We start from the raw sequence: 15,000 nt of genomic DNA on the forward strand, positions 1-15,000 counted from the left end.
AGTTCATCACAAAATTGAATTACTTTGCACGATAATAAAAAAAAGTTTGGAACAAAGTGTGCAGCAAGGATGATACTTGTACAAAGTGTTATTTTGCATTGAATTTATGCATGTGATGTTTAATTGTTTCACCTAAAAACAAATTAGTTGAATAAATAATGTTTAAATATTATCTTGAATCCTGATTCCAGGGACCAGATCCTTTGTACCACTGATGATCTGATTGTCATTCTATAACTCTGACCCGTGCTACTGCGAGAGTTTGCTTCTATCCATGCCTCCTGGTTAAGAGTATGTTATCACAGGAGGAACGGAGTCCTGGGCTGGAGGCCCACTGTCAATGGTGGAGCAGCGAAAAACACAGCATGTGCAAAAAGCCTGAAATGGAGGATTGTGGCGGGCCTTAAATCCGGGGCGGGGTTGTGGAAAGCCGCCCAGGGTGTGAATCCAGCTCTTAAAAATGCACCCTTGTAAAGTTGTTTAACCTTTCAACTCAGCACTCTGACCTATCCTGAAACTGTAAACACATTGAACCGTCGAACACCCAGGGCACGCCCTCTTCTCATTGCCACCATCGGGAAGGACGTACCGGAGCCTGAAGACACACAATGATTCAGGAATGGCTTCTTCCCCTCTGCCATCAGATTTCTGAAAGGACATTGAACCCATGAACACTACCTCACTGTTTTTGCACTACTTATGAAATTTATCTATTTCTTATGCAGTTTTGTTTTATTATGTACTACATGACATACGCCAGTGATGTTAAACCTGATTCTGATCTGACTGATCCCGTCCTTTCTACCTGCTACCGTGCAAGGGTGCAGACCATTCAGTACTAGACACCTCTGCAGCCCCCGGTGTCTGTACCAGACACACAAAAGCCGTGAGTAGTCCTTTGACCGTGTACGGGAGCATTCACTGAGACTCACTCTACCAGGCAGGAGTAGCTCGTTCCCTTTCGCCCGTCGATCAGGCTGCAGTGTGAGGCCCCTCTCTTGTTTTACTTGGCAAACCCTTTCAATGGAATGAAGGCTTTAATAACTTTTGGCCTTTGATAAAGATTCCCAAAATCATTATTGAGGGAAAAAATATCCTGCATCAACCAAAAGGACCAATCCCCTGAGCACTGACTGGAGCCAGAAAGAAACCAGACGCACAGGAGAAGGTCTGGCCTGTTAACTCATCCTGACTCTCTGCTGTATGTGTATTTCATCCTCGCCACTAACATCCTGAGAAACAATTAGACAAATCCCCTGAACAATACTGCAGATTCCCCTCTCCATCCTCATTTTTGTTGCCATACTCTTCCCTCACTCTCTCCCCTTTTTTCCCTTCGGCTGTGCTGTCCCCTCGTTTCCTTCTCTTCTGTTTTCTTCATTCTCTCCTTTCCCACTCCTTTGCTCCAATCTCTCTCTCTCCTTCCCCTTTTTATTCCTGCCCTCAATCCTTTCTATTCTCATCCCTTCTCCCCAGTTGTTCCTCCCTGCAGCCTCCTCTCTCCTTCCCAAACCCATGCCACTTCTCAATAACCAACCACCCACTTCTCAATAACCAACCATCCATTTCTCAATAACCAACCATCCATTTCTCGATAACCAACCACCCACTTCTCGATAACCAACCACGCCACTTCTCAATAACCAACCACCCACTTCTCAATAACCAACCATCCATTTCTCAATAACCAACCACCCACTTCTCGATAACCAACCACGCCATTTCTCGATAACCAACCACCCACTTCTCGATAACCAACCACCCTTTTCTCAATAACCAACCACCCACTTCTCAATAACCAACCATCCATTTCTCGATAACCAACCACCCATTTCCCAATAGAATAGTTACTGCACTCCATTTTGGAGAGACTCAGGCTGGGCTTCTGTGCTCTGTGCTAACAAACGTTTTTCTTCATCTCCAGATCTTACTTTGCCATGTATTCACGGTCCAACTCAAACAAGCCAGCTGCCTGCACCGTGAACCTCATGAAAACAAAGTTGGGCTGTGGTTAGGTTACATGATACAACGCTGATGACAAGCCATTGACCTGAAACATTAATTCTCTCCACAGATGCTGCCCGACCTGCTGACTATTTTGGGCATTTTGCTTTAACTTCAGTCGCTGAATTCTGAGCTGTTTTATGGCAGGCGTGTATTGATATGTACAAGTCAGCAGCGAGTGCAATTTGTATTTTAATATTCCAGGAAAGGACCCAAGTCAGGATAAACCTTGATTGATTTACCAATTCCACAAGGAAAGCAAACAGGAAATTATATCTCAGGAATCTGAGTCAGCCGACATACCCATTCAGTGTGGATCTGCCCAGGTCACGGGGGAGATTCTCAGAATGCTGAGATACTCAAATTCCTCTGATGTAATTCTTCCCAAGCCTTGGGTAATTTATGGAAGTTATCAGAACTCCAGTGAATTGGGAATGATCTCTGGGTTAAGTGGAAAGGAAAACACCGTTGAGCGAACAAATCCCGAGGCATAAGGAGAGCAGCTGTTCAGCTACAGGGGGTCTGTGACGGATGTTGCAGACCCTCAGGCCTCGGCAGTGCAAGGCACGGCTCTCTTACTGGACAGGGGAAGGGGCAAGGGCAGGGTGGGGGACAGGGGCGGGGTTGTGAGTGTGGCCAGGCCCCTCTGAGGATGAATGTGTCCAGGCAGTCCAGCCCGTCAGCACAATGCATGCATCCAGCTCCCCGTAAACTCCGCTGCTTGCGTTCCGTCTTAGACCAAACCCTGCCCACCTATCATGTCGTCTCCCACTCAACCAATGCATCAGTTTAAACATTCATGCCTTTGTTTTTACATCCTCCTCACCCCTTCCATTTCTGCAAGGAATCCCCCAGCATTATAACCTTCAATTCCTCCTCACCCCCTCCATTTCTGCAAGGAATACCCCAGGAATATAACCTCAGTTCTCCCTCACCTCCTCCATTTCTGCAAGGAATACCCCAGCATTTTAACCCTCAGTTCCCCCTCACCCCATTCATTTCTGCAAGGAATACCCCAGCAATATAACCCTCAGTTCTCCCTTATCCCCTCCATTTCTGCAAGGAATACCCCAGCAATATAACCCTCAGTTCCCCCTCACCCCATTCATTTCTGCAAGGAATACCCCAGCATTATAACCCTCCAAGATTTCGACACTGATCAGATCCAGCTTTGATCACTCCTGGTTTTAATCAGTTCACGCACGGCAGCAATGCTTTCAGAAATCAAGATCTTCGGCTCCAGGATTCCCACCCTGAACTTCCCTACCACTGTTCACCTCTCTCTCTCTCTCTCTCCCCCTCATACAAGCTCTCCATAAAGCTAACTTCGAGATCTAAGATTCTGCCCTGATGTCCCCCGCTGACACACCTGTGCAACGCACTGGGACACTCTGCTGTTGCGGACGGCGTTTGACGGGAGTCGTCGCTCACTCGGAGCTGGAGCCGGCCGCCTGACTAATTCGGGACCGGGGAAGATGCAGAGGTTGACAGGTGTGGAGTAACGCGAGGATGAGCGATGGAAGCCGGGAGAGAAGCACAAACGTGTTAATGTAAGAATGTCCTTCGCTGTATTACCCCGATTCCCCAGAAGCAAAGCACAGCTGGAATGCTGACACAAAGCAGAGAATATCAGAAATAATCAGCCGGTCATGCAGCATCCATGGAAAAAGTTAACATTTCCGAAGGATAACTGCTTCTCTTCTCTTTCCACTTCCAATATTTTATCCTCTTATTAGCCCTGGAAGCCACTCTGCACCCAACGACTCCCCGTGTTTCCACTGTCTTCAAAAATTCAATTATTTATCCCTTGGCAACCAGCTCCCAAATACAATTCCATTGGCAATACCGCCACCTGCTGTCCACCACCTCCTACTGCCTCGATAACTTCAGCACCAAAAATAGACCCGTCATCGCTGGGATCATGGATAACAGAGGGATAGGGACTGAATGGTAAAGAGTGGAAGGAATGGGAAACAAAGAGCAAATTATCAGCGGGACCCTGTCTACTTAGGTAGCTGCACTAACACCAAATAGGGAATTGTATTTGGTGCTTCACCTCCGCTGGATTAGTCATAGTCATAGTCATACTTTATTGATCCCGGGGGAAATTGGTTAAAGGGCAAGTCTTATGAGGAGAGCCTAAGCAAACTACAGCTTTTCTCTTTGGAGCGAGGAGGATGAGAGGTAACTTGATGGAGGTGTATAAAATTATAAGAGGTACAGATAGATTGGAAAGCCAGAGGCTTTTTCCCCCCAAGGTGGAAATGGCTAATAGGAGAGGGCACAATTTTGAGGTGATTGGAGAAAAATATAGTGGGGGGATGATAGTGGCAGGTTTTTCACGCAGAGAGTGGTGAGTGCGTGGAATGCATTGCCAGGAGTGGTGGTAATGGCAGATACATTACATGTAAGAGACTCGTAGATAGGCACATGGCTGAAAGAAAACTGGAGGGTAAAATTGGGGGTGTGGATATTAGCTTAATCTTGGGGTTGGCTAAAGGGTCAGCATAATATTGTGGGCCGAAGGGCTATGTTCCATGTTCAGAGTCAAGAGCATCAGTTGAATGGAATCATTGTGAAAATTGCCACCATGCCAGCATGTCTCCTTCATGAATAAGTTTTGTTTTCCTTTTCTGAGGTTTTAAGCTGGTTTTCACACCTTGTAGGGTTGTCTGGGCTGAGGAGCTGTAGCGTCCAAGTTTTCAGCCTGATCATTATCCATCTTCACAATCAGCACCAGCGCCTTTTGTGTTATGTCTAGTCGGTCCCAATCATACTTCAGATTCCTCAGCTAATCTTCATTCAGCCTACACTCATTCATATCCTTCCATTTTCCTCATATTCATGTGCCTATCCAAACATCTCTTAAAAGTCCCTGATATATCTCCCTCTCCCACCTCCCCAGGCAGCGCATTCCATGCACACACCACTCTCTGTGTAGAAAAACTTGCCTCTCATCACTGTATAAACCCCCATCAGCTCTCACCTCAGCCTCCTCCCCCCAGAGCAAACAATCCAAGTTTATCCAGCCTTGTGTTAGAGCACACGCTCTCTAATCCAGGCAGCATCCCAGTAAACCTCTTCTGCCCCCTTTCCAAAGTCCTCTGCCTGAAACACCAACTGCTCCTCCCTGATTTGCTGAGTGTCTGCAGTATTTTCCGTTTCTGATTCAGGTTTCTGACAGCTGAAGTATTTTGATTTTCCAGGCAGAGACCTCCTGCCTCTGGTTGATGACCCGTTTGTTTAGCTTAGAGGACAGGTCAACAGCAAATCATGTTGGACAAAGATCGAAAGGAGTGCTTCATGGTCAATACTCAGCTTAGACTATTGCATTATATGGATCTTTGTGGGATATTGTGAATTGTGGGGAATGGATAGGTTGATCCAATCTGACCACCTGCAAGTGGCATAGGCCAGGCTAGATGATTTCTTGCTGTCAGAAAGACTGAACAGGAACACATGGAGAATTAGAAGATTAACGATTCACAAGAAACAAGAATACTGATGAGGAAGTGTGTCCTTGATGCTTCATTAATAGGCAGTCTTGGTTATAAAACAGATTCTGACAGAGAAAATGGGTCCCATGTTTGCCCCAGCGTACATGACAAATAAACTCTTCTTGGGCTTCCAGCCGGGTTCAGGTATCAATTATAACTGACATTTCATTGACAAATTCTGCCATCTTCATCAGAGATGATGCCTGGGCATGTCTAGTCCAATGGCATTTATACCCCCGTCATCCATCCCTCCTGATTGGTTAGACCTCATCCAATCAGGTTTCCACTTTCTCAACTTGATTACAATCGAATTCCAGTTCGTACTTAGACCGAGACCTTCGACTTTGTTTAAAAAAAATCCTCTAGTTTTATTTCAATGGCTTCCTTCACCAGACGTCCCAAAAGCCATTGGGATGGCACAGTAGTTTTGTGCCGTCGAAGTCAATCCTTTGGCTATTGTAAATGCAGTGTTCTGCTACTGCCCATTTCTCTGGGAGAGTTTGTTAGAGTTTGTCATTGAAATGTCAATAAAAATCAATACCTATACCCAGCTGGAAGTCCAAGAAGAGGTTATTCATAGATTCTGAAAGACTCCACCCATTTAGTTTAGTGATACAACATGGAGACAGCCCACATCTGTCCAATTACACCCATGTGACCAATCAACTTACTGATCCATATGTCTTTGGAATGTGGAAGGAAACCAGAGCACCCAGAGGAAACCCACACAGTCACAGGGAGAACATACAAGCTCCTCACAGACAGTAAGCAGAATTGGACTCAGGTCACTGGTACTGTAATGGCATTACACTAATGTAACTGTACTGTAATGGGGTTATGCTAATGTAACTGTACTGTGATGGGGTTATGCTAATATAACTGTACTGTAATGGCGTTACATCATGCTGTCATGCCATCCCCATTTGACAACGATGTTCAAGCAACATTGGATACACCTACAAACAAGAGAAAATCTGCAGATGCTGGAAATCCGAGCAACACACACAAAAAGCTGGAGGAACTCAACAGGCCAGGTATGAAAAAAGGGCACAATGGACGTTTTGGGCCGAGATCCTTCATCAGGACACACCTAGTCCGGGCAACGTGACCTCAAAGGATAAACTCATCAGCTAAGGAAAGTTTGTGTCATCTCTAAGCAACATGTCAGGATCTGTTCACAAATCCGACAAGGAGAACAAGAAGCTGCCTTGTGGGATTCATTAGTAAACCAATTGGATGCTTGTCTCTTTCAGAACAACTTTACTGACAACCAGCCTTACACATGGACAAGGAGTAGGGAGCGTCCTTCTCCAGCTCACAGAGGAAGGAAGAGGTGCCTCACGCTGAGATGCTGCCATCTACTGGTGATGTTACAGTACAGTCTGAGCCAGTGAGAAAGCCACGAGATGGGGAAAGTTCACGCAAGGGGAAGGCAGTCTACAAAAGGCAAAATAAACCGTGTTTAGTGACAAGTTAGTCCACACTAAGGGTCTCGGCCCAAAACGTCAACTGTACCTTTTTCCATAGATGCTGCCTGACCTGCTGAGTTCCTCCAGCATTTTGTGCATGTTGCTTAGTCCACACTTACTGGTTCTATTGTTAACCTGCCTTTTGACCTTCTGTTTATATTGTTTATCAAAGAAATGGCAAGAGAGAAATGTGATGCCCTTAAGTTACTCAGACCTTAACACTGAGTACGCAGTTTTATTTGGCTGTTGTGTGGAAGCCCACTCCAAAATATAATGATAAAGGTAGCCACTGACACAGCTTACACATGCAGGACCCCCTTACAATAATGGGAGACCTTGTGCTGTTTCATGTAAGTTTGGGTCAATTGGATGCCACTACTATGACAAAGGGGCAGACGCTTGGATCTGGGGAGAGACAGAAAGGACAGGAGCCAGGAGGAAGAGAAGAGAGAGAGAGAGTTGGAGAAAAAGAAGAGCTGAGGAAAATGAGGGACTGTGACACAGGTTCAGTAATAGATGCTGGAAAGAAGAATGAAGACTGATGAAGAGACATAGGGAGGTTATCGTGCAGAGGATTAGTGTAGAGATATTGAAATGGAGTTTCTTCCCCTGATAATAACATAGAAGTATTTATCAGACACCATAATCTTCTCACTGCCTCAGTAAAAAGAGCCTAGATATGGGGCTACTGTAGGAGCCTGTAAGAATAATTACATAGCAACCAGATTACCTATCTCAGGGATATCAGTTGTGAGTAAGTATTGACCAGAACACACAAGAGTTCTGCTCATCCTTCCAAATGGTAACTCTGGAGTTATTTACTAACCCAAAAGAGTAGACGAGTTGTACCAACAGCTCTCCCGAAAGACAGCCTCCCTATAGCATGGCCTTGAGAGGGCCAACCAAGACTCAATCCCACAATCGGCTGGCCCATGTGGAGGAGAGGGTGAAGGTGTGAGCCAGTGAACCGTGGCTAGCAGCAGTAAATCCCAGGTGTGCTGTCTCTGTGATGGCAGTGGTGTGGAATGAGCACAAATCCAGGAGTTTCGGTCCCCATCAGATGTCTGGATCATCTCCCATCGTCACTTTTCCCTCCTCCTTCGCCTTCGGAGTAGTCGGAGTCTGTGGTCTCACTCGCCGTCATGTTCTCCTTCGCCCCATCATTCACCTGCTTGTTCAGTCGGATTGCCCGCTTCCTGTTCAATTTGTTTATCAGAAAGACAAAAAAGAAGATTTCAATTCAGGATTTGGTGAGGACTCCTTTCAATGTAGGGTTAAAAGCCTTAGCTGCCTCACCCCTTAACAAACAGTGACAGGGCAGTCTCTTTTATTGAGAGAGAAACAGAGTTGTAGCTCTCTTATGTATGAGAGTATTATTGATGAGCGATCTGCTGTGTCACAATTCATACCCATTTCTCTGATGGTGCAGAGTGATGGATGTCTATAAAACTGAGAAAACTGATGAAAGGTCACTGGGTTGGAACATTATCTCTGCCAATTCCAGCATTTACTGGTTATATTTCAGGTGTACAGCATCTGCAGTAGTTTGCTTTTAGATTTAAGTGGAGCGGGCATTATTGGAGTGGGACAGGGTTAGAGGGGGAACTGAGGTTTTGGTGAGGAGAGGCAGAGACCAGGGTAGGGTTCCTGTCAAGTTTCTCTTTCTTTTTATTGCACAGTTAGAGCAGTAGGATTTACAGTCAGGGCAGTAGAGTGCTCCTCTTGTGGGATGTGGGAAGGCAGGGGGACCTCCAGCATCCCTGCTGACTACACCTGCATCCAGCCACAGCATCTTACAGACTGCATCAGAGAACTGGGTCATTTGGGAGAGTGAGGAGGTGATCGGACCTATAGGGTGGTAGTCACACCTAAGCTGCAGGAGGCAGGTAGCTGGCTGAAAATCAGGAGAGGGAAAGGGAATAGGCCAATAATGCAGAGTACCTCTGTGACCACTCCCTCATTAACCCTTTGGATTCAGCTGACCTACCAGGGAAAAAGCTGGAGTGACTAGGCCTCTGTCACTGAGTCTGGCTCTGTGGTTCAGAAACGAAGGAGGGAGATGAGGAAAACGGTAGTGATAGGGGATTCATTGGTGAGGGGAACAGACAGGAGGTTCTGTGGACAAGAACGAGATTCCCAGATGGCATGTTGCCTCACTGGTGCCAGGGTTGAGGACATCTGGGATTGAGTCCACAGCATTCTTAAGGAGGTGGGAGAGCAGCCAGACGCCGTGGTCCAGGTCGGTGACAATGACCGAGGCAGAAAGAGTGACAAGGCCCTGCAAAGTGAGTCCAGGTTCTAAGTTAAACAACAGGACCTGTAGACCAGTAAACTCTGGCTTACTATCCATGTCATGTGCTGGAAACATAGGCAGATGACACTTCTAACACATGGCCAAGGAGATTGTGCAGGAAGGACGGCTTCAGACTTTTGGATCATTGGGCTGTCTCCCAGGGAAGGGGAGATCTCTACAAATGGAACGGTTTGCACCCAACTGCAGGGGGACCAACATCTTCGTAGGAAAGTTTGCTACTTTTGCTCTGGGAGATTTAAGCGAGGCACAGGAGGATGGGAACCAGGCTGCCAGGGCAGCTAGTGCAGTGATTGTGGGGAAAGCAGATGCTAAACCCACATACAAAGATAGGAACTGGAAGGTTGAGCGTGGTGGGGCGAGCATTCTGAGTTACGTTCATTTCAAAGCAAGGAGTTTTGAGGGTAAGGCAGATGAGCTTCGAGCATGGGTCACACTGACAAGGTTTTTGAAAGTGGCGCTATCAAATCTTTGACCTTTCCCAGAACATTTTGACTGGAGAAATGACGCTCATGAACTTCTACGCTAATTTGTTCCACAGGCGGACATGGACAGCAATACAGAGGCAGGTCGAAGAACAGACAGGCAATGGGATAACAAGCAACATAACAGAGAGGCAGAGTGAGAAACGCAGATGGCAGGTAGAAAGATGTAGGCACATATAGAATGTGGGATCAGTATATAGACAGTGAGCTGGAGGGAGGCAGCAAGATGGAAATGCAGACATGCAGACTGACAGATATCGGGACAAACTGGCGGAAGTAACAGAGGAGACATTTTGGTTCAGTACTTGGACTAAATAGGATGGTTGCAGATGGAGCACATCAAGGAAAGGGTACAACAGGCAGAAAAGGTTTCAGAAATGATGGAAAATTGTGACAAGGATTAGACACAAACCTTCTGTAGTCTTCAAAGCTTTTCTTCATTCTCAGCCTGCTGGACTTCACTTTCAGATGGTCCTCAGTGGATTGCAGCTGTGAAAGAAGCAACGGAGGACATCAGTCACACAGACTAACCCACTTCCTGCTAACGCCACGCCATCCCACCCTGGCCTCCAGACCAGTCAGGGACCTCATCCATACCGTCACACTCCAAAATTGGCCTCGGAAAGGCAACGCTGCAGATTCAGCAGAATTCTACCAGGAAAGGTAAACAGCAAACAGAATGCAGAATAAACTTCAGAGATTTGCAAATGCAGCCCCGCCAATAACACCAACCTGCCTCTCTTCTGTTACTCTGTCTATATTTCCCGCTGCTTTGAAAAAACAACAAATATGATTAAGGATACTTTTACTCCAAACATCCTCTCTTCTCCCTTCTCCCATCAGGCAGAAGATTCAAATCTTGACAGCATATACCACCAGACCCCAGGACAGCTTTGTTGGATCCATCTGTTTAATTCTTAGATTGGACGGTTTAATTGTTACTTCCTTTTCAGTTTAACAATTAATTATCTGCTTATATTTTATGCAAGATTAATATGCCCATGGTGGTTATACAAAGCATAATTCTGGGAAGCTCTGAAAGCTTCTTTCTTCTGTAGTATTTGAATAAGTGTTTTCTCATTGGTCAGCTTGGTACTTCAGAATTTGAATAAGTGCTTTCTCATTGGTTAACTTGGTACTGCAGAATTTGAATAAGTGCTTTCTCATTGGTTAACTTGGTACTGCAGAATTTGAATAAGTGCTTTCTCAGTGGTTAACTCTTACCTTCAAATTTAAGTGGAATTTTTCCTTATCTCTATGGGTATAAAATAGCTGAACGCAAAACAGCACCATCTTAATCTTAGCTTTCCCTTCACTTAGCAGACTTCTGTGACTGCCTGTTCAACTTCCCTTTGTTCTGTCAACACTTAATAAAACCACTGTGAAACATCAAGTCTTGTGGCTCTTTCCTGACTTCTAAAAGAACATTGGATCAAGAACATCAGAATCCAACAGATTCAATCCCACTGTTATCAGACTCCTGAATAGACCACTCATTTGCTAAAAGATAAACTTTTGAACCTTAACCTCCCAGTCTACCTCATGGTTGCCCTTGCATGTTATTTGTCTACCAGCACTGCACTTTCTCTGCAAGGGCAGCTCTGTGTTCTGTATTCTGACTGTAGTTTACTACCTGGAAGTAATGATGTAAGGCATGATCTGTCTGGATGGCAAGCAAGACAAAAACTAACTCAGTATACGTGACAATAATAAATTAATACTGAGACTTACGGGAAAATTATAACTAGAGATTACATTCTCCAGGATAGAAATGTAGATGGATTGGGCTGATAGGATTTTGAAAGGAGTTGGAATGAGCAGTTAGAAACTCTTTCTGTGGAGGATGTGTGTGATGGAAATAGGCAGAGTTCCAGGAACCAGGACAGAAAGAATATAATCTTCACATCAGCTTGCAGATCAAAGTTCCAAAAGACCTTCCTCAACTGAACTCTCTCCAACTGAGGTCAATAGATACCATAACACATAGGAGCAGAATTCAGCCCCATTCTTCCCGTAATATTTGATGTCCTTACCAGCTCGTTTCACAGCCTTAAATCTGAGCTAAATAGATTTTTGCTGGCTGAAGTTCATAGATCGGAGGTGGGTGACTGGAATTAAGAAACAGATCAGCAAAGGCAGAATGATCAGCAGAACAAGGTTTAATGAAATGAACACTTTCTGATTTTTGTAGATGATTACAGAATCAAACAGCAAGGAAACAGGCCCTTCAGCCCATCAAGCCCATGCTGGCCCATTGCCTGGGGAAGGTCACACATCCCCTGAAGTGATTCCTCCATTCCATCAGATAATGGCTGATCTGTACCAGACCTCCATTTACTCAGCTTATTTGGGACAATGCACTGACCCCTGCACCTCACTAACTGCAGCCATACAATGAAAACACAATCCATTTATTCCTACTTCGTTCAATAACCAATCCCCACTCCGTGACAGCATATCATCCCCACAACTATCTGCCCTCACTTCGTTTAGTAATCTCTCGTGCAGCTTCTTATCAAGTCCTTTTAAACGACCAAAACACTTTACATTCACTGGTTCTTCCGCTGGCTCCAACCTCAGAACTTCAACAGATTTCTCAAGCGCGATCTTCCTTTCATAAATCTGCTTGACCCTGCCTAATCCTACTGCTTTATAAATATCAGCTCCTTATTGAAAGATTCTAACATTTCACTCTACATTTGCCACCTTCCAATCTGTGGAAGCTGTTCTGGAATCCAGAGCTTTGGATCACAACTACCTGGGCATCTATTATTTCCCTTGCCATCCCTTGCCATCCCTTGGCATCCCTTGGGATGCAGGTCAGTGACCTATGAGGATTCATTGGCCTTCTCTAATTGTTCACTAATGTTAGTTTCCTTCGGACTTTCTCTCTTCTTCTATTACTAAGAGGCTTTCTATGATTTCTTCCATGAAATAAAAGACAAAGTATCTATTCTTGACATGTCAATCTAGGGTCTCCTCTGCTGTCGCGATGAAGCCACACTCAGGTTGAAGGAACAACACCTTATATTCCGTCTGTGTAGCCTCCAACCTGATGGCATGAACATCGAATTCTCAAACTTCTGGTAATGCCCCCATCACCACCTCCACCGCGCGCCCCCCCCCCCACGTCTCCTTCACCATTTCTCATTCCCACTTCCCTCCCTCACCTCATCTCCCTTCCTGCCCATCACCTCTCCCCCTGGTGCTCCTCCCCCTGTTAGGTTCCCCCTTCTCCAGCCCTTTATCTCTTTCACTTATCAACTTTCCAGCTCTTTACTTCACCCTCCCCGTCTCCCGGTTTCACCTCTCACCTTGCATTTCTCCCTCCCCTCCCTCCACCTTCTTACTCCGACTTCTCATCTTTTTTTCTCCAGTCCTGATGAAGGGTCTCGGCCTGAGACGTCGACCGTACCCTGTTCTATAGGTGCCGCCTGGCCTGCTGAGTTCCTCCAGCATTTTGTGTGTGTTGCTGCTTCCTCTGTCATTTCCTTTCTCCCCTTTATTATTTTTACTGAATCTGTCTGTAATGGGCCCATAGAAACTTCCACTTATCTTTTCCCTTATCCACACAGTATCTATGGGAACCTCCATTACCCTGGGTCCAGCTCACGAGGCACGGCAGCCCCTCAACTTCCCTAGAAGTTTGCAAAGATCCCATATGTCATCAAAAACTTTGACAAACTTCTATAGATGCACAGTGGACAGTACATTAACTGGTTGCATCACGACCTGATATTCAAACAGCAATGCCCTTGAATGAGAAAGGCTGCAAAAAGTTTTGGACCCGGTCCAGTCCATCACTGGTAAAGCCCTACAATTGCTGCAGCATGAAAGCAGCATCCATCATCAAAGACCCCCCAGGCCAGGCTCTCTTCTTGCTGCTGCCTTCGAGAAGGAGGTGCAGAAGCCTCCGGTCCCACACCACCCGGTTCAGGAACAGTGGACACGTTCGCTCACCACAACACTAAACTGCTTCCACAACACACAGACTCACTTTCAAGGTCTCGGCAACTCGTGTTCTCAATGTTTATTGTTATTTTGTCTCTATTTTTTTGTATTTGCACTATTTGTTGTATTTTACACATTGGTTATTTCTCTATCTTTGTCTGTGTACAGCTTTTCACTGAGTCCATTGTGTTTCTTTGTACTTACTGTGCATCCAACAAAAAAAAACAAATCTCAGGGATGTATCTGGTGACATATTTGTCCTTTGATAATAAATTTACTTTGAACTTTGAATGTTCCTTCCTGACACATTCTGCTATTCCTCTAACCTCCAGTCCCTCCTTGGACCTACACCAGTTGCAGGAATCTTGTCCCTGTTGGACACAGGGAGACACTGAGGATACTCCAGTCCTTCCGGGTCCCGGTACTGGCCTCACCTGCAATCAAGTTCTATTGATGAACGAATTCTGCTGAACTTAATCCAGACGGAGTGTCTGCTCAATGCAGCAAATTTGCCTCTCGCTGATGCATATAATTAGCATTAAAACTAATCTTAAAACAAGATTAATAACCAGGCAGAATTATAATCATAATGCAAACTAAAATAAATAAAATTAGCATAGGCCCTTAAATTTTATACAGTGAATTATATATTAGAACAAACTCTTTTAAATGGAGGAAAGTATTTACAGTTACACCAGTTACATTGTAGTCAGTTATACAGCAGAGAAACAGGCCCGTTAGCCCAGCTTATCTCTGACTGTACCGTTAGCCCAGCTTGTCTCTGACCGGACCGTTAGCCCAGCTTATCTCTGACTGTACCGTTAGCCCAGCTTATCTCTGACTGTACCGTTAGCCCAGCTTGTCTCTCTGACTGTACCGTTAGCCCAGCTTGTCTCTGACTGTACCCTTAGCCCAGCTTCTCTCTGACTGTACCGTTAGCCCAGCTCGTCTCTCTGACTGTACCATTAGCCCAGCTTATTTCTGACTGTACCGTTAGCCCAGCTTGTCTCTCTGACTGTACCGTTAACCCAGCTTCTCTCTGACTGTACCGTTAGCCCAGCTTATCTCTGACTGTACCGTTAGCCCAGCTTGTCCCTCTGACCATATCATTAGCCCGGCTTGTCTCTGACTGTACCGTTAACACAGCTTGTCTCTCTGACTGTACCGTTAGCCCAGCTTGTCTCTGACTGTACCATTGGCCCAGCTTGTCTCTCTGACTGTACCATTAGCCCAGCTTCTCTCTGACTGTACCATTAGCCCAGCTTGTCTCTGACTGTACTGTT

General features: G+C 45.5%; 1 protein-coding gene across 8 annotated transcripts in view; it reads right to left on the reverse strand.

The window, feature by feature from the left end:
- Positions 1-3,542: 3,542 nt before the first annotated feature.
- The window catches only part of card9 (caspase recruitment domain family, member 9), a 52,796-nt gene continuing 41,338 nt past the window's right edge, over positions 3,543-15,000 (reverse strand). For all 8 annotated transcript variants that reach the window (XM_063073711.1, XM_063073716.1, XM_063073713.1 and 5 more), the window contains 2 exons: positions 10,179-10,255; positions 3,543-8,166 (listed from right to left, as the gene is read on the reverse strand). In XM_063073711.1, coding sequence (XP_062929781.1) covers positions 8,040-8,166; positions 10,179-10,255 — 204 coding nt within the window. In that variant the 3' untranslated portion in view covers positions 3,543-8,039. The remainder of the gene's footprint in view (positions 8,167-10,178; positions 10,256-15,000) is intronic.

Source organism: Mobula hypostoma, chromosome 21 (genome assembly GCF_963921235.1).
Source record: "Mobula hypostoma chromosome 21, sMobHyp1.1, whole genome shotgun sequence".
NCBI classification, from domain to species: domain Eukaryota; kingdom Metazoa; phylum Chordata; class Chondrichthyes; order Myliobatiformes; family Myliobatidae; genus Mobula; species Mobula hypostoma.